Genomic DNA, 19,082 nt, shown 5'->3' on the forward strand with positions numbered 1-19,082 from the left:
CCTGGAGGTCCACACAGAGAGCTCCCTTTTCCCTTAGCCTAGCACTGCTTCCTGGAGGGGATCTTCTTTGAATCCCAAACCAGTGGTCCTGACACTGTGGAGCCTTCCCTTATGTTGCTGGAGAGCTAGGTGGGATTTCTAGCCACTGGTCCTTAGGCTATAGGTCCTCCCCACTTTGAATTTGTGCCACATGGGAGCCATCCTTTTGACACAGCTGGGTATTTTCTGCACTCCAACTTGGCTTCCAGAAAGTTTTCAGCAAAATAGACTGCTTCCTTAAGATTAGCAACCTGATTTTGGCAAACATACTTCTAGGCCCCCATCTGCTGAAACTGTTCCGGGATTATCAGCTTCAGTTTCGGCAGGGCCAGGAGTCTGAGTTAAAAGGCTCTTCCCGTCTGCCTCTTCCATGAGCCCCATGTAATCTAAAATGACAGCCTTGAGGGCATCACAGTTTCACGTGGCCTGAGCTTGTAGGGCCCAGTAGGCTGCCTGAGCTTTCCCAGTTAAGTAAGGGGCTGGTTTCTGGAAAAACCTCAGGCTTATTATCAGCAGGGGTCTGGGTTTTCTATTTCCTACAGAAAAACAGAGAAAACCACAGATTTCCTGCTTTTATCAGAAAAAACACAGATTTTACCTTTAGCACAGAAACTCGGGTTTCCTGCTTTTGCAAAGAGCTCTGCAGGCTGGTAGAGTTCCAGCCTGCAAAAGCTGCAGAAAGGGTGGGAAATCCTGCCCGGGGGGGGAGGGAGAAGGGGAAGGGTGGGGCCTGAGGCTGTCACCCACTTTGGATCAGGCTCAGTTTCCTTCTGGGAGCCTGAGGTAAGTAGGGCGCTGGTGGGGGAGGCGGGGAAGCTGGCTGGGGGCTGCGAGTGGTGTGGTATTGGCCCGAGCGGGCTCCGTGCCTCCATGTGCAGCTTCCCTGAAGCGTTGATATCATACAGCTCCGGGTCCACATGCTGCTGGCCAGGCACTTGTTGCAGGAAACTGGCTGGGGGCTGAGGGAGCTGGGAAGTGTTGGGAAAAGACACAGAGTGCCTGGCTGGCAGCGTGTGGACCCAGAGCAATGCAGTATCGGCCCTTCAGTTCAGGGAAGCCGTACATGGAGGTGTGGAGCACACTCTGGCCAATACTGCACCACTCACTGTCTGCATGCCACCAGCTGGTCTTTTCCTAACCCCTCCCTGCTCCCTCAGCCAGTTTCCAGCAGGAGTGCCTGGTTGGTGGTGCGTAGATTGCTGTTCCCTGTCACTGGGCTTCTCTCCCATGGGGCTTCCCCAGCCCAGCAGGTGTGACCCAGCACCGTAAACAGCAGTAGAGTCACACAGGGATCCCATTGCTGCTCACCCCCTGCTGCCCTGGCGATGCACCTCCAGCCTGCAGAGTACATCACCAGGGCAGCAGGAGGCAAGCAGCGGCAAGATCCCCATGTGGCTCCTCCGTCTCCAGCTACACCAGGTGGGCATGACCTGGTCCAGCAAACAGCAGAGGAGCTGCGTGGAGATCTCCCCATCGTTGCTCACCCTGCGCTGCCCTGGCAATGCACCTCCTGCGTGTGGGGTTGTGATGAGGGCAGCAGCGCAGCACTGCCTCTCAAAGCAGCAGCAGGAGGCTCATTGCCAGGGTGTGGGGGAGGGAGCAGCAGTAAGGAGATCCATGTGTGGCTCCTCTGCTCCCTGCTGGGTTGGGTTGTGCAGCTGCTGGACCCGGCTGCCTTCCTCACCCCCCAAGGCAAGGTGTCTGGGACTTTGCTCCTGTGCTGTGCAGCCTCAGCAGGGAAAGCAGCCAGCTCCAGTGTGTGGGGCTTCTCTCCCGTGACGTGCGAGTGTGGGGGCTGTGCATGTGTGGTAGGGAGTGATGGTGACAGACTGCCCAGCAGAGGCTACACCCCTCCAGGCACCAGTGCCTGTGCCAAGCACGAGCGCCCCCACCTGCTGCTGTTGTACCATAGGGGGAGTGCCAGGGGTGGACCCCACACCTCCCCACCCTCCCTCACACCCCACAAACATCACCTCCCCCACTCCCCCCACTATACGAAACAAAGAATTTATTTTTACATTATTACACAATCACTTCTATATACATAACGCAAACACAGATGGTGACAAAAATAGTTTTTGTAATTAAAATATACTAGGTGTTTGATTTTTAGTGTATGATTTGGTTTTTTTCTGATTCTAAGATGGCAACCCCCCCCCCTCCCCCCCATTCCAAAAGGAGTATTTCCACAGGGCATGCAGAGGGACTTCCCAGGGTGGGAGGTCTTGTCCCAAGATGGTGAGCAGGGGCGGAGCAACTGTCAGGGGATGGGGCTTCTGGCTCCTGACAGTTCACCAAACCTTGGTAAGTGGCCCTCTACCCAAAATAATTGCTCACCCCTATTTTAGCACAACCTCAGTGCCTGTTGTCAAGGCAGATGACTGAGGAGCACCCATGTTCTCTACCCCATGCAAGCAGGTTGCCAGACTTCTCCAGGTGGGCATTTGCTTCCTAAGGAGCTTCTCAGCCTGTCTAAGCAAAAGAATTTTTAAACAACCAGAACAAGCAAACAAAACCCCATTGTCTTATCCCTGATGCTGGCAGGGACTCCTGTGGCTCTGACCCCTCCATGCAGCCAATTGTTTGGCCTACTGCTGGCTTCCAGCTCTTAGCTGTTCCCTCACAGCATGCTGCCGTGTTCTTCTTTGGGGTTTTTAAGATCCCGGTCAGCAGCTTCCCCACAGTTGCAGCTACTCAATGGGGCTGGCTGGCCCCTCTTCAGAGGAAAGTCACTCTGGTTACGGTAGGATTCAGTCTTTGAGACTAGGCTGTCTTCCATACACTTCTATGATGGGAAGGGTACATCTGAGTAATCCTTGATCACAGCTTGCTTAGTGGAATGTTTGAAGGACACATTGGCATATGTATTTAGTTCAAAAGTGCACTGCTGCCATTTTCTCAGCACTGACATGCATTTTGTTGTTTATATAAACACATATGCTGGGTGTTTTTAAAAGCACTCTGCACTGCAGCGCAAGCATGTGTACAAATGCCCAAGGTGAGCTAGGGCAGTACTGAAACTAGACCTTGTATGCAAGATAGATGAGGAAACTTGCCATCCTTTTTGTGCAAGCAGTCAAGAGACTTTTTATTAAGAGTTTGATTTTTTTTTTTTTTTTTCTGGCACTGCAACTTAAATGGCCTCTTTAATCATCAGCAGCTCACTAGTACTGAAGCATTGGTGTTCTACAAACCACACTCTACTTTCAGCACAGGGGCCTTTCATTTTTTTGATGCAGAAGAACTCCAGGCAGCATTGTGTCCCACACTGCTTGTGAGCAAGAAGTTGCCAGATCTGTAATTGAATTTTTTGATTCGTGCCCCCTGAATTGGCAAATCTAGTCCTCCTAAATCTCATTCTCATTTAGAAAATTAATATTGATCTGCCCCGGCTGCCTGTCACGAGGCCCTTAATGGCTTGCCAAAACTCAGTAAGTGGGTCTTCTCCCAAAATAATTGCCTGCCCCGATGTAAACAAAGGAATGTTTGACATTTCCCCAGTGATAGCGCTCATCTGTGTATCTGGGATACCAGTTCAGGAATGCTTACCTACAATTGCTGGATATTATGTATGGTTATGCCTGCTACTGTATTGCAAGACAGTGTTGTTGTATTGTGTGGGCATGTAAAATTAAGGGATCTGTTATATAAACATTTTATTTGCTAACGTAGCTGGCTTCCCAGCTGTTCTTCAGTTCCCTATGTTATTGAACTACTACTTCCTGCATACTCAAACTATTGAATGACAGCCACTCTTGCCTCTTGTACAATGACTAGGTTGATACCAACTGGAGCCTACTTTATAGCCAGGGCCCATGTGTAATCTCTCAACCTTGAAATTTGCTGCAGAATTTGCCTTTTGTCATACCATGGTGCACTGTAAGACTAGAGTTGAGTAGATTAGCTCATTAGCTAACATGGAATGACAATGTATCTTAAATCCTAATTTAGATAAGACTTCAAATTGCCCCAAAGCAATGCAGCTTTGTCTTTCTGATGATATGTGGTTAACCTTAAGATATAAACAGCCATTGCCAAACAAAACAGACCAAGCTGTGGGGGAATGTGTCCTGCCACAGCTGATCCACTTTATTGAATGAAGCACACATCACCCATTGTCCTGCATCAGTGAGGGGTCTGATGCAGGACAGCAGGCAATGTTTCCCTTGCCCCATGCTTCCTTGCTGGGACCTGGGTCCCAGGCCAACCTGTGCCTCATGCAGAGGTGTGGGTCTCAGCACTGGGCAGTGAGGGACCTGGGGAATCCCCAGCACCCCATGCCTCTACATGAAGCACGGGTCAGTACAGGTCCTGGCAAGGAGGTGCCAGACCTGGGAATTCCTAGAACCCTGTATCTCCATGCCTGCACCGGATTAGTATTGGTGCTGGTTTGGAGTTGAGGGGTGCCAGGAATTCCCTGGGTCCTGTGCCACCCTGCATCTCTGCCAACCTGTGTCTACCTGTGCTTCCACATGAAGCATGGATCAACCTGGGACCCAGTGTGGGTCCCAGCATGGAGGCATGGGGGTTCCATGGTCCTGGTGTGGAGGCCCGTGGTGCTAGGGATTCCCTTGGACCTGCACAGGCGTTCCTCACTTAGACACACTCCTGGAGATCTTGGGGAGGGTCTCCATAAGCAGGGAACTCTAACTTTTCCCACTTAGACACACCCCACGATTCCCCAGGCAGGTCTCCAAGTGGGGAAAGCCAGGCAGATGCTCAAGGGGCCCAATCCTGCACAACCCAGGACAAATAGTAGAGAATTGTGTCCCTCAAGCAGGCAGAGCACCTGCCCCAGGGCAGCTGGAAGGTGCAGGCAGCTCTGGGCTACCTGTAGTCTTCTGCCACAGAGTAAGTAGATGTCTGCTGCAATAAAGCAATATTGTTTAACATCACCCATTGTGCCCGATGTGGCACAACAAAGGGGTAGGTACATCTCTTTTCTTGCTACTTGTGCTACCATGAAAATGTTTATGGTGGCACAAGTGTAACCTCAGTTGATGTCTGTTTGTGTCCTTAGAGCACTTAGAAGTGTAAACAGACCCGTTCAGTGCAAAGCGATATGCAGCCCTGAGACTTAAGGTCATCAGGTCAGATATCAACACAACCAACTCTCTCCCACAGTTCTTAATTACTTTCATGCTTTCCTGAGTGTCCAGAGCTTCAACCTGGACAACCCCTAGCACTTGTGTTCTTAACATACACTGGCACGTTACAGGGATAAAAAAAGAGAGAAAATGAGAAGTGTTGATACCAAATTCAGTTTTGTATACCTCCTAGGCTTCTGTATGGGACAGTATTTTATATTTAAGTGAAAACCTCCCAGGTTTTATTTTAAACGAAGCTGCAACTAGAGGTGCACCAACATATTGGTTGCATATTAGATCAACACAGATAAAAAGAAAATTAACATTATCTCCTATCTGCTTTTTTTTGAGTGGTGTAGCTGATAATGTCACTGGTAAATATAACATGCCTTCTGACTGGGGCCCCCAGAAACTGCACGTGTGCGCAGCTGCATGCATGCACATGGCCAGAATGCAACTGGCCAGTGTGACGAGCAGTGCCCTGCAGGTAAGTTTGTAGGAAGGAAGGGGCGTGGGGGGATGGGGGTAGATCAAGGTCCCCACAGTGAGGGAGGGAGTGGGGAAGGGGCTACCTTACTGCTCCCATTCACAGCCAGAGTGGTGAGTGGGACCCAGGGCAGGGAGCAGGACACAGCCATGGGCGACTTGTTGGGGGGGGGAGGGGTGGTTCCCCACCACTGCATGCATTCCCCTCCCCAGGAGAGGCACTGGGGACATGTGCCCCCCATATTTATCCACAGAGTGAATGCAGGCTGCTTGCTATGGGCTTGGGGCTCTCCACTCTGCTGCTGTTCCCTCAGGAACCATATGCTAGATGCACACCCCCTGCCCGCTCAGCAGCACTGGAGGTGGCGAGTTGTGCCTCCTATTGCCAGGTGGACAAGAGATGCGTGGCCAGTGCAGGAATCCTGGGGCAAAGGCAGCAGGGTGGGGAGCCCTGAGCCCACAGCAGGCAACTGTTATCTGCCCTTGCCCCGCTTGGCTTGGCTCTGTTTAAAAGAGTCCCTGCACTTAAAAAATGGTAGTAGTGGCACTTGAACTAAAGCTATCTTCATGAGCTTTAATTCAAGTGCCAGTTTTAAGTACTAGGACACTGATCCCCTGTATGAGTTGCCTGTGGCTTTGTCCCACTCCTGCCCTGACCCTGGATCCCGTTCACTGCCCTGGGTGGACAGCACCCCCAGCCCCTGCCCACTCCCTCCCTCATCTTGGGGGCCTTGATCTGTGTTCCTCCCCCCCCATGTCCCTTCCCTCCCTCCAAACCCCTTCCCCTTCACAGACTTACCTGCAGGGCACTGGGCATGAAACAAAATGTTGCAAGTTATTATGGAATGTTCCAGTAAATTTCATGCTGTGAATAGATTAGGCCATGAGTTCAAAGATAACTATCATAGTAAATATGCATCAACGTTTTTCTTTAACATGCCATCATTTTATTCTGCTTTTCTATAAAATATAAAATGTCATTATTATACTCTTCAGCATTATGCTAGTGTGATGGGTGTGAGAGGGAAGCCTAGCAGTAGATCAGAATTTCAGATCATTTCAGCTTTTTTCCCTGAACTCAACAGAATATCTAATGGTTCTTCAACGTTTTAGGTGATTGATGAAATCTATCGTGTGCTAAGATATGTAAACTCTACAAGAGCTCCTCAAAGAGCCCATGAAGTTCTTCAAGAGTTAAGGGACATCTCTTCCATGGCTATGGAATACTTTGACGAGAAGATTGTTCCCATTCTCAAAAAAAAGCTGCCTGGATCAGATGTATCGGGACGACTCATAGGAGCTGCTCCAGGTATTTCTTCAACTGTTAGCCAATATTTAGTCTTATGCAGGTTGTTTGCTTATCAGCTTCTTTTTGAAAATTCTTAATGTCCCACTTTCTTGTAAGCATTTTCTGCTTCTTCCTTCAGTCATGGAATACTCCATTGTAGTCCAGCCTTCTCATGAAAATGCATTTGGCTTTCTAAGGATGTGGAGTGTGGCATCTAATTTGCTTAAAGATTTAAGAAGGCTTTGTACTGCTAAAAGAAAGGTCACTTGAATGTATTTTATACATTTTATGCATAGTTTGTATTCATTAAACAAATGCTTTTGTGCCAGTAATGAATGAGACTTGATCATCGCAGTTAGTTGAAATTTGGCACACAAGACTGCAACTCAAGATGTTTGTCCTTTTAATAATGGGATAAACAGATGAACTAACTTAAGTTATTGCAGTACAAAGAAAACTAAAGAATGGTTGGATGTATTTTTTCTCATCTGAAATAAAATATTTGTAGGCCTGTAATCTGTAAAGTGGAAAAAATCACTTAAAAATAGTCAAAGTGAATGTTCAAACTGTTTACTTAATTAGTCACAGGCTTCAGATGACTTAATTTATACGTTCAACATGTTGAGACAGCTAGCTTTTGCCACTTTGGCCACTATATTCCAAAAAGCTGAACACCTTCCTAACTTGCACAAGATGCATGCCAGCCCTCTGTCACAGGACCTTAGAGTACTGAGAGAGAGAAATTTTTCACCAGTCGGTCTTTGTAAATCAAGTTGAGGGCTTTGTAAAAATGTATTCTTTAGTTCACCCAGAAATTATGTGGGTATAGGAATTATTACATGAAATTCTTTTATCCTTCCCTTTTGGGGAAGAGAAAAACAGCTCATAAACGGGTATGACAATTGGATTAGCATAACACACAAGTTGTATCAACACACCCATCTTCCTTCACTCCATACCCTGCAGTCTTCAACCATTCTGCTCCTGTATTACAGAATCATAGAAAGTTAAGGTTGGAAGGGACCTCAGGAGGTCATCTAGTCCAACCTGCTCAAAGCAGGACCAGCCCCACCTAGATCATCCTATCCAAGGCTTTGTCTAGCTGGATTTTGAACCCCCCCCCCAAGGATGGAGCTTCCACCACCTATTAGTGCTGTGGCTTTAAAAACAGCTTGGAAGTGATGAATCTTTTTTGTATAATGAAATAGGGACATTTCTACACTGGATTTAGCTCTAACATGCATAGGTTGAACCGTATGGATTAATATAGCTAAGAGCTGTTTTATGGCTTATATAACCTCTCCAAAGGGTGAAATGCCACTATAGTATATAAGTAGGGACCCACCCAGATCAGGGTGATGGGCAACTTCACAGACCTACTGCAGTGCTAGCCACCATTTTCACTGTTTTTATCATGGTGCCCACCCTTCCCCTTGCAACCCCCCCTCCACACCTCTGCCTAGAGGGCCTTGGCAGCCCTGCCTCCACTGCTGATTGACCAAGAGGGATGGGGCCACACGAAAGGGAGCACTTACTGCCAATCAGTGGCAGAGGGAGGAGGGTGTGGGCACCATCTTGGCTGCTCCCCTTCATGATGCTCCCTGCAGGCTGTGAGGCTGAGTCACGCTCCCACTGGGGAGTCAGCATTTTATTTTTAGCAAATTGTTTTTCCCAGCGATCGCACGCAAAATTGTGGAAACTGATGCTTTTTGTGGCATTCATGGAAACTGATGTTTTTCATGGTTTCTGCAAAAATCACAAAATTGCAATTTGAGTAGATCCTGTATATAAGGTGGAAAGTCAAATGGCAGAGCTATTAGTCTAACTGAAGATAACTTGTGCAATCTCACTGAGACCAGGATTGTTTGTGGGATCTGAAGGAATAATGCATTGTACGTGCAAAGCAGCAACTACTAAATATTCATGAGGCTTTTTTCTTAACCATTGCTTAAACTCCAATATGATATCAAGAGAACAAATGCAAATAAATTCGGTATTCACCTGTCACTCTAGGACTCGGTAAATACTTTTCCCATGTGATTCATAATTCTCCAGTAGGAGAACTATTTTTGCCTCCAGCAATCTAGTCACAGTAACATTTTATTTTTCTTCTTGACTTTGTGCATACCCTTTATCTTTTAACTTGGTGGTTTGTTTATTGCTTAAATCTTCTTGATGACACAATATAATGCTTTTATATTCAGAAGTGGAATACAATTTATGCTTTGAATCCCTAAAAAACCTAAAATAGTGGGCTTAATTGTACCCTGACTCATTCTCTGAGCAATTCTCTTGACTATTACCAAGTAATTGTAACCCTTATATACTTGGAGTATTTTTCAGACATCTGATTGTTCAGATTCTGGATTTGGCAATGGGGTGGAATAAAATGTGAATTTGGGCATGATTTGGTACACTTGGGGGCTTTTCACTCTGCCCCTAAATCTTGTTTTAATAATAAAATCACTTCCTTTTCCCGCCCCCTCCTCTCTTATCAAGTTCCAGGTCCGTCTGCTGCATTGACAACAATGCAGCTGTTCTCCAAGCAAAACCCTTCAAGGCAGGAAGTCACCAAACTCCAGCAGCAAGTCAAAACAAATGGTGCAGGTGTGACTATGCTAAGGCGGGAAATTTCAGAGCTTCGCACCAAAGTGCAAGAACAGCAGAAACAGCTTCAGGACCAAGACCAGAAACTGCTAGAGCAAACCCAAATCATAGGTGAACAGAACGCCCGCTTGGCTGAGCTTGAACGTAAACTCCGAGAAGTAATGGAAAGTGCAGTAGGAAATTCCTCAGGTTCTGGCTCAAATGAGGAGTCTCCTAGAAAACGGAGGAAGGCAGTTGAATCCATAGACTCTCCTAGGAAATCTAAACGCCTTCGAAACAGAAAATAATTTTGGAGTAAATGACACCTCCAGAAGAATACACTTTTCTAGTAACCCAAGCAGTTTGGCTTGCCTGGATACTGTGATTAGCAGCATGGTGTCATTTAGGCTGCTGGCTCTCCAAAATTCGACTTAGACTTGAAAAGTAAACTTCTCACTCTTGAGACATTTATTTCCCCTTCTCCCCTCCGCTTCTGTCTGAGTGGGCCTAACGCACAGGATCTTTATAATTTGCAATAGATACGTACTAACCAGACCTGCTCTATCATGTTTTGAGGAGTTAACCTTTTTTTTCTTCTGTGCGGATGTGTTAAAGTGAACTTTTTTGTGTTTATGCATATATTCACATAAAAAATCTTAAATAAACCCAGTCTTGACTGATTAGAAAGTTAAACTTACAAACAGATGTCCTTTTCACTTGAAAAAGACCCACTTTTTAAATCTTGTTTTAAAACAAGTTGACTCTTTTGTTACAAGTGACCTTGTCTGGAATGTCTGAAAAGTAGTTAATACTTTGGGGATCTATGTAATAAGTAAAATAACTTCTTATGCTACAGTATTGGCTATATATTTTTGTAAACTATGAGCAAGGGACTTCTATCCAGTCTACACCTGCACACCCCCTAGTTCAAAGTATCTGGAGCCATATTCTACATTTGCATGAATAGATGCATGCATTGCTTAATCAGCTCGCTAAAAGCACTTGCCTGGAGTTGCTCTTAAATTAAGTCTCTGTACTTTCCCAGAGTTAGAGAGCAATTTTAATTCTTCAGCCATAACTTTGCATCTGCTTTCAGTACAGCTGCTTTCTTACAGTGGAGGGGTTCTTGTGAGACCAGTTGCAGAAAAGGAAGTATTTAAGCCAGGCTATTTGCTGCTTCCACTGCCTGTAAACTGCAGATATGGTCAGCTAGAGGTTGAAAATTCAGAGGCTGTTTCTGTCTGTTATTCCTTTGGCTCATAGACCAAAAGCTGATGAGTATTGGACAAAATTATCTGTCCCCACAATAAGCAGGCTTAGTGGAACACTGAACGAAACACTGTATTACAAGAAATCTTAAAGAATTTCATGTGTGGAAAAGTGATCTCTGTAATATTAATAACTATACTCTTAACTTTCCTTATTCTGAAAGGTAAATCACTTCAGACAAAGCTTTAATTTCTTTTGCACTTCTGTTTTGAGCTTGTAACTGGAAAAGCATGTCTTGCACTGTTCAGTCTTTGATTGGTCACTTTAACAACCTCAGTTGTTGTGTACAGTGATTTTTTTTTTTATTTTTATTTTTTAATTCTTCCCCACCCCCCAGTTGTATATTTTTGGAACTTTATACAAGTATCGCTGTCCTTGTTTTTGTTTTAATGTACTAAACTATGTAGTTTTATCATTTGACTGTTATGTTTTCTTTTAATCAACTGTTGCCTTGGGTTTAGGTGGAATTAAATGCTGTGTGTGGCACTGAAAAATGCCACGTTCTGGTGGTGGTTTGAGGTTTTGACAACTACTACCATGGCTAAAAGTGTAGGTTCAGCACTCCTATATTTTCTGTGTCTGTTCACACAAAATTATTATGTTTAAATTAACTAAACAGGAATTTGAAGTTGTCCTGTAAATTCTTTTCTGATCGCTAATATGCTTCTTTAAACTTGATTATCCTAGGTTTTATTTCTAAAACGCACTGCTTTGTGTCAGATATAATTTCCCATGAAACATGCCATTACAAATTAATGTCTAATTTTTGGCAGAGCATTTAATTTTTAAATAAACTTGTTTTGCTAGTTTAAAGAAAATTTAAAATGGGTTGTTTCATTAAAGAAAACATTAAATTGACCTCTACCCATTGATGATATACAGTTTAAAAATGGCCAAGGCCTTTTGTTATTGATCTGTAGAACCTGAGCTGTAATGCTATTACATGACAAAGGCCTGTTGGAGATACTACATAGCAGTTTTCAACTAAACACTTGAATGTTTCCCTCATGTCTAGAAAGGACTTTTCTTGTAAAAGTCCGTGTGATTATCATTTAACAGGTGTAACTATTGTATCAATACTTGGTACATATGATTTTAGTTCATTTAATGGGCTTATTCCTTTAACAGGTATTTGTTTTGAAAGGATTTAAGCATAAATAAAAAACCTGTAACGTGCATTTTTTTAAAGGTTTGTTCATGCATATGAGTTTCTCTCTAGCTTCTTTTATCTTTTACTTTTTCCTATTGAATCCACATAGCCCAACACTCTTGTTTAAAAAAAAACAACTAATTTTTGTTAATATTATATTAGCTAAAACCAGGAGGAGTCATGAATTGAAATCCCCTTGAGTGTGTGCCTGTGCTTTGGGACATAAAACCTTGTTAAGTAAACATATATGGATAAAATCCAACTGGATAGTCTTGCACTATGCAGCTTGATGCCATATTTATTTTTCCTCCATTATTTTATCAATCACTACTTAAATGTAGGTGAAAACTCTCAAATCATATCTGATCAGGAACTGACACATGTAGACACTATATAAAGGCATAACTAGTTCTTGTAAAAGTGATAGTCTCCTCTAATCTATTGTTCCTTGTATTGACATTAATGTCAATGGGGAGGATTCTTACACCTTGTCTATACTGTTTTGTTGGCATAGATATACTAGAGAAACATTAGTGTAGATCAAGTTGTATTGGCAAACAGCATTTCTGTTAAAAATCTAAGCAAAATTTAAAAAGTAACTGCCTTCTTGTAAATTAATATTTTAAACTAGTATCCTATTAGAAGCTCAGCTTTCAACATGCACAATCCTCTAACCTTCCCCCCAAAATACATTCTTATTAGAACTTTCCATCTTATCGTTACAAAATTGCATTTTATTCCTGAAAAAAAAAATTCTCTGAAAGTCTGGTAAGTATCAGGAGGAATTCTGAAGGCATATTGCATCACAGGTGCCTCATTCACGTTTTTCAGTGTTCCTAACTTTCTTGGATCAGATACCCAAAATGGCTTAGCATGAATACCTCGTGTGTGTAGTGTGGCTGTTCCAGCCACTTTTTAGTATAGTGAGAAAAAGAGGAAGAGGATTTTGCAGTTGTTTCCAAACTTTTACAGAAAGCAATTTGATACTAAGACATGAAAAGAAAAGATTAACTAGGGCTTCATTAAAATGGAGCTGTAAAAGAATCATTGGAAGATGGAAGGAGGAAGCTTCAAAGGGCTAAGGAAGAACAGCAAGTGTGATGGGCCAAATGTTACTGGAGTGAGACTCAAATAGACATTGGGAAACCTAAAATAGTAAAAGTAATGCTTTCAAAAGGCTAATGAACTCTATGCAGGAGGTCTGGATTACATCAAACAAAGATTTGCATTCACATGGCATAACTGCATATAACAGTAACTGGTAGTTTTACTTCTGTTGAAATCAGCAGGAAATTAATCTGACATAGCAAATTACCTTGTCACCTTCACATGATTAGAACTGTGCTGCAATCTACTACTGGCAGTCCTGCAGCTTTCTTCCCCTTATGCTTTACACCTTGCTTGGATCAACTGATTCACCTGTTGTGCCTTCTCTTGCTCAAGGAACACCATAACAGGATGTTAATTTTCTGTTTAAGTACTGGCACAATCAGATTCAACATTCTACTTGTGCTTATGTGCTTCAGGAGTTTATAAACCCAGGTGGGTTTTTGGTATTCCATCTCTGTACTTTCAACTTGAATAGTGCTGAGGTCCTGAACCTCCTTACTGCTGGAGAGAGGCAAGAGTTTGGGAAGTCCTAGGATCCAGACACTGAAAGCTGTATATTTTGAGGAAATCCCTAACAGGCTGGCCAAGTGGAATTGTAACCAAGACACAAAATACAGCTGCCTGAAAGCAAAGGATGTGAAGCTGCTTAGAAGCTAAGAAAACAAGCCAGACCACTGGGAGCAATCAAGCCATGCATCTGTTTTGACAAATTGGACAGAATCTTGGTAGAGAATACCAGCATCAACTTGCACATCATTTCAGCTACAATCAAAGAACAAAAAAATGCCAGGGACTGGAAGATGTGTCATATCCAGAACAGAAGCCCTTTAATGCACAGCAGCCTGTAACGATAGATCTGGATACCAGACATGTTGCTAGCCAATCTCCTGCCACTGGCATGGCAGCCAAGAAGACTGGTAACTTTCACTAAGGTTGCCTGGTGATGAACACCTCGTATATGTGTTTTATTTCTAGAGCTGGATACCATCATCTTTGGCAGATGTAGCTAGTACCTTTTCTTGGTTACAAGCTCCCTTTGTGTTTCAAAGAATGACTGCAGCAATTGTACTGTAGTAGCCAGCATATCAGCTATAACCTTTCCCCTCTTCTGTGGACTGCTACTCATCTCAGTGCATAGCCACCCACCCACTATGGGGTTTATCCGTAAACTCTGCCAAATTCAAAAAAAGAATGCCTTATCATAGCAATGTGTTAGGAGCAGAAAGTTATGAAGTATCTGGTGTATTCAGATCAAACAAATTCAGTTCATCAGTGCAATGTTCGGTTATTACAAATTTTAGCAAGGTGTTTCTCAGTTTAAAAAAAAAAGGCAATAAGCAAGCTCCAGGTATAACATACATTATACAGCTTCAATGGTGTAAACTAACATTTATGCCTAAAACTCATTCCAGATTAGAATAAAGAGCGCTGAGCAGGTCTGCAAGGGATATAGTATATCTTAGTAGGGCTCTAACACTGCGAATTTGGGGTGGTCTTCTCCCCTGTTCTCAAATAGTTGTCTTTGCTATTTATCAGGCAGAACATTGGGAGGTACCATAATGTTGAATTATAGCAATGCATATATTGCTTGGTCCTCTTTAGCCTTTAAATAGGTAGTTTCCTTGCTGTTGAGACACAGATCAGTGATATAACCTGATGTTGGGACTACCTGCAAAGGTTCAAAGTCAATCCATAGTCTGGTCTCATCAGCATTTGTCCATTCAACACCCTGAAAATGCTGTGCATTAGTAACCTCAGGCAGGGGTCATGGCCCTATATTGACCTCCTACTAGTGTATAAATGTAGCAGGACAGCAGTGTAATGTACCCTGTTCAGCAAACAGCTATCTTCCAGTTACAGATGACAATTGCTTTGAGCTAAGAGTTTTCTTCATTATGGTTTCAAATCACATGGGGAAAACGGTGAAGGACTTGCTTTCTCCAGAGTTTCTCAAGACTTAGAAAAGGTTCTAGGGATGGCTTCTCAGAACTGTAGAGTGAATGATCATTCTTTGCTGCCAAAGAAACAATAATAACTTACTTTTCTCATTTTACAGAGTCCACATTGTGAGGGTCAAGACACTTCATGACGTTGCCACTAAGGTCTGGTAAATGAACAAGTGAAGAAAAATAACAAAGAAGAAATATTTGAACTCATGGAAGACTCCAACAGTGAAGAACAGGTGGCTCAGGCATTGGGGGAAGTTCTCATAAATGAGAAGCAAAACGATCAAAGTAAAGAAGGGCTTCTCTGGAGCCCATATACATTTATGGAACTAGTGGAAAACGTCATCTTGACACCCAAATGAGCTGTAGAAACACACAAGAAGGTGGAAATACAGCTGATAAAGCCAATGACCAGATAAATGTTGCCAGAGCATGTATTTCATTAAAGTTGCTGTTGGGTTGTTTGGTATTTGGCCTCAACCTCTTCCCCTTTTAGCAAACCACTGGAGCAACATCAGTTTCAAGATCTGTCAGTCCTGGTTCCAGAAAACTTCAGCAAAAACTGGGACCATGGCATTTGGGTAATAGGTTTCTAAAACTTAGCATTTAGGAAAAGAAGTATCACCAGCTTGGAAAAAGTACAAAGAAGAACAATCAAAATTATCAGGGGTATAGAGCAGTTGCCATATCAGGAGAAACTAAAAAGGCTAGGACTCTTCAGTTTAGAAAGGAGAAGGCTGGATAAAGTGAACAGGGAAATGTTAATCACCTGATCCCAGAATACTAGAACTATACGGCAGCCACTGAAATTTGTAGGAGACGACAGGTTTAACACTAACAAGAGAAAGTACTCTTTTATTCAAAGTGTAATTAACTTGTAGAGTTCATTGCCACAGGAGGTGGTAGTGGCAGAGACCACAGGTTCAAAATGGACTAAAGTTCATGGATGACAGATTTATCAATAGGTGTTAAACAGAACCACTGGAGATGTTTCCTTTGGCAGCTCTCAGCCAATAATGGTGGGTGCCAGAGAGAGTCATGAGCAGGAGATAAATCACTTCAGATATATTTGGTTCAGTGCTCTCTCCCTCTAAAGCATGTACTCCTGGCAGAGACAGGATACTGGACTAGATAGATCAGTGGTCTGACCCAGATGACACCTCTTATGTTCTTAAGTGCTGGCTGGCCTGGAGGTTACAGCACTTTTCTGGAAAGCAAAAAATACTGGGTGATTGGCGCCTTGAACCTAGGTCTCATGGTTCCTGGGTAAGCTCCCTCACTACTAAGTGTCTTTACTTGTGGAAGATCTATAAACACGGTGATTCTATTTTAAGTACCAAAAACGGCAGTTGTGTGGCCACATAGGCATGAAAAGCAGACTGAAATGTAGCTCTAAATGTCTAGCTACATTGGAAAACAATCTTAGAGTCAGGGATGAGGAATGTCACTCATTTTGCTTTTAGCTAATAGAGAATTTAACTCTAAAGTACAAGGTAAACAAGGGCAAATGACTATGGTCCCTTTATTCATGGGGAGCAGTCACCTGGAATGCTAGTATTTGCTTCGAGCTCCCTTGCCATAATGTCTTTTCTACAGGCACAACATCTGGTAATCTACTAATTAGCTCTCCATTTTTATCTTATAACCAAGTAAAAGCTTGTAATAATGAATTATGAACCAGGGTGCAAAGATCAAATGTCATGCATAAGTCATTTATGCTCAGGTTATCTGATTGTGTTGGCTGTGAATACAATGTATTGTGTTTATCTTGAGAAATTATATTTTCCAAAGAATAAGGCAAAGAATGACACACCTTTGGTCTGTAAATTGATAAGAAATGTACTGGTATGCTAAAAAACAATGGGATGAACAAGGATAAAGTCCAAATTTTAGAGGCAGCCTATTAAGGAGGACTATACTGTCAAAAGCACATACTGGTGTGTGCTAACTGTCCTTTTAACATTTTTTGTCTTACAGAATGTCTACTCAGTAAATCCATTTGGCACTATGCCTACTCTCAATTGTATAAATAAAATGTACTTGCATTATTCTCTTAGTATTTCTAGCCTGTCTGTGTTGCCTACATGAGCATTTGTTTATAGCATAACAGCAGATTTGGGTGGGGAGTGAGGAATAATTTCAATACTTGTGTTAGTTTCATTTTCAGTCCAGTACAAAGGAAAAACAAAAATGTTTTAATAGATACTGTCTGAAAAGTTCCCTCCTACACATAGTTTATAAAATTAATATATATTTTTTTAATTTAGCATCACAAATGTACAGAGTGCTCTACATAACACTTAAGAGGCCAACTAAGAATATGCAGAAACCAGTCTTTTTCAATAGAATCGCTGTCTTGAAAAACAAATTCTGCAAGTCCTTTTTAGTTTTAGGCCAAATTTATAAACTTGAGCATGAGTTCTTGAATTCATAATAGGAAACTCAAACTAAAGTGACCTGGCTTTCAGTCTTTTCCTATTTTATAGAGGGAGAAACAGAGGCTGAGGGTTAACTTCAAGTCAGTGGCAGTGTTAGAAACAGAATCTGTCCCCGACTGCCAGATTTGTGCTTTAACTCCTAGATCAAATAGGCTGAAAATGTCCTCAAAAGGAAGGACTGCTGATAACAACTCCAGCTGATTTTTCTAAGACGCAAGCAAAAGCTCACTGTTATATGTACAACACCAACAGACAAGTATTTCAAAAATTTCACTCAAGTAAGTTACAATAATATGCATGTTTGCTATAAAAACAAGATGACATACTTTTTAAAATCCCAAGCAAACAACATCAATGTGTGGAACGTGATGGGAAAAACCTGTTCTTCATGTAAGGGTTCATAGAGACATTCCACTGGTGGTGGATGCACATTTACCCTTCAAGTCCTCGTGTTTGTAACTGATGGTTATAAGGACAGTGCTGCCCCCAATATGCCCCAGTTCTTTCTCACTGCTTAGGCTAGGTGTGGTCAACCTGTTGCATGAGTGTCACAAGTGGCATGGGCACAGGCAGCCTCAATATGTGGCACATGGCAGATCAGGGAGAGGGCAAGGTAGCACAGCAACAGATAGGGCAGAAAGCAGAGTAGGAGACAGCAAAGAGTAAGGAACAGAAAGCAGAGCAGTCAATCAGGTGGAGGAAGAGGATCAGAGTGGCATTTGGGGAGACTGCAACCCTGATTTGTGGCATGCATGGCAAAAAAAAAAAAGTTTGCCCTGCTCAACTTAGGTACAAGTCAGAACACCTCAGCTTTCTAAGCTGCTAATGCTTACTAGTTGTAAATATTGCCAACATGTCAGGAGGCAGGCAGACAAGTCCCCAGCTGCCTGCGTGGGACTGGCTGCTGGCTGTCTCAGTGGCTTCGGCTGCATCTTATTAAAGTGCTCTTCCTTAATCTGCTCTACCCATGCAGAAGGAGAATTTATTCTTCTCATCAGCATCTGACCAGATTAGGGATTGCTGCCCTAGCTATCACCTGCCTATTAAATCTCTGAAGGGGACTCCAAGGCAGGGACAAAAAGATAAACAATAGGGAGAGGCACGTGACTTGGCACCCCCTTCCTAAGTCCATTAAACAGCTTATTAACAAATCACAACCTGAACTCTACTGATCTTTTCTAGGCCATCAGCATAAAGAGAATGCCAGCCTCTTCTAACTACTCTCTGGAATCTAAAGCCTCAACCTAATCAATGCGCTCATGTTTTTGCTCAACTTTAGGCAGCTAAGTACTACATATTCATCTAAATATTAAAGCATAAGTACCGTATCACAGAATGTCACATGAAATGTAGGTACCATATTTACTCAAATCCAAGACGATCCTGAATTTTAGACAACCCCCCAATTATTAGATCCTAGGCATGGTAAAGTATACATTTGGTTAATTTGCCATGGCTAAAATCTAGTTATTAGAGGGTTATCTTAAATTCATATCCCCGCTCCCCACACTGATGAAAGCAGCAGCTGGGGGAAAGTCAGCTTGCCCCACATCCTTTGCCCTGCCCCCTTGTTTCATAGATTTCATAGATTTCATAGACATCAGGGCTGGAAGGGACCTCAGGAGATCATAGAGTCCAGCCCCCTGCCCAAAGGGCAGGAAGTCAGCTGGGGTCATAGGATCC

The 19,082-nt window shown here is 43.1% G+C and overlaps 1 protein-coding gene across 1 annotated transcript in view; it reads left to right on the top strand.

The window, feature by feature from the left end:
* The window catches only part of FBXO28 (F-box protein 28), a 29,060-nt gene extending 17,127 nt beyond the window's left edge, over positions 1-11,933 (top strand). Inside the window, exons 5-6 of the mRNA XM_019548580.1 lie at positions 6,726-6,921; positions 9,400-11,933. Coding sequence (XP_019404125.1) covers positions 6,726-6,921; positions 9,400-9,794 — 591 coding nt within the window. The 3' untranslated portion in view covers positions 9,795-11,933. The remainder of the gene's footprint in view (positions 1-6,725; positions 6,922-9,399) is intronic.
* Positions 11,934-19,082: the final 7,149 nt, after the last annotated feature.

The sequence above is a fragment of the Crocodylus porosus genome, unplaced genomic scaffold, assembly GCF_001723895.1.
Source record: "Crocodylus porosus isolate Cpor-Errol unplaced genomic scaffold, CroPor_comp1, whole genome shotgun sequence".
Lineage (NCBI taxonomy): Eukaryota > Metazoa > Chordata > Crocodylia > Crocodylidae > Crocodylus > Crocodylus porosus.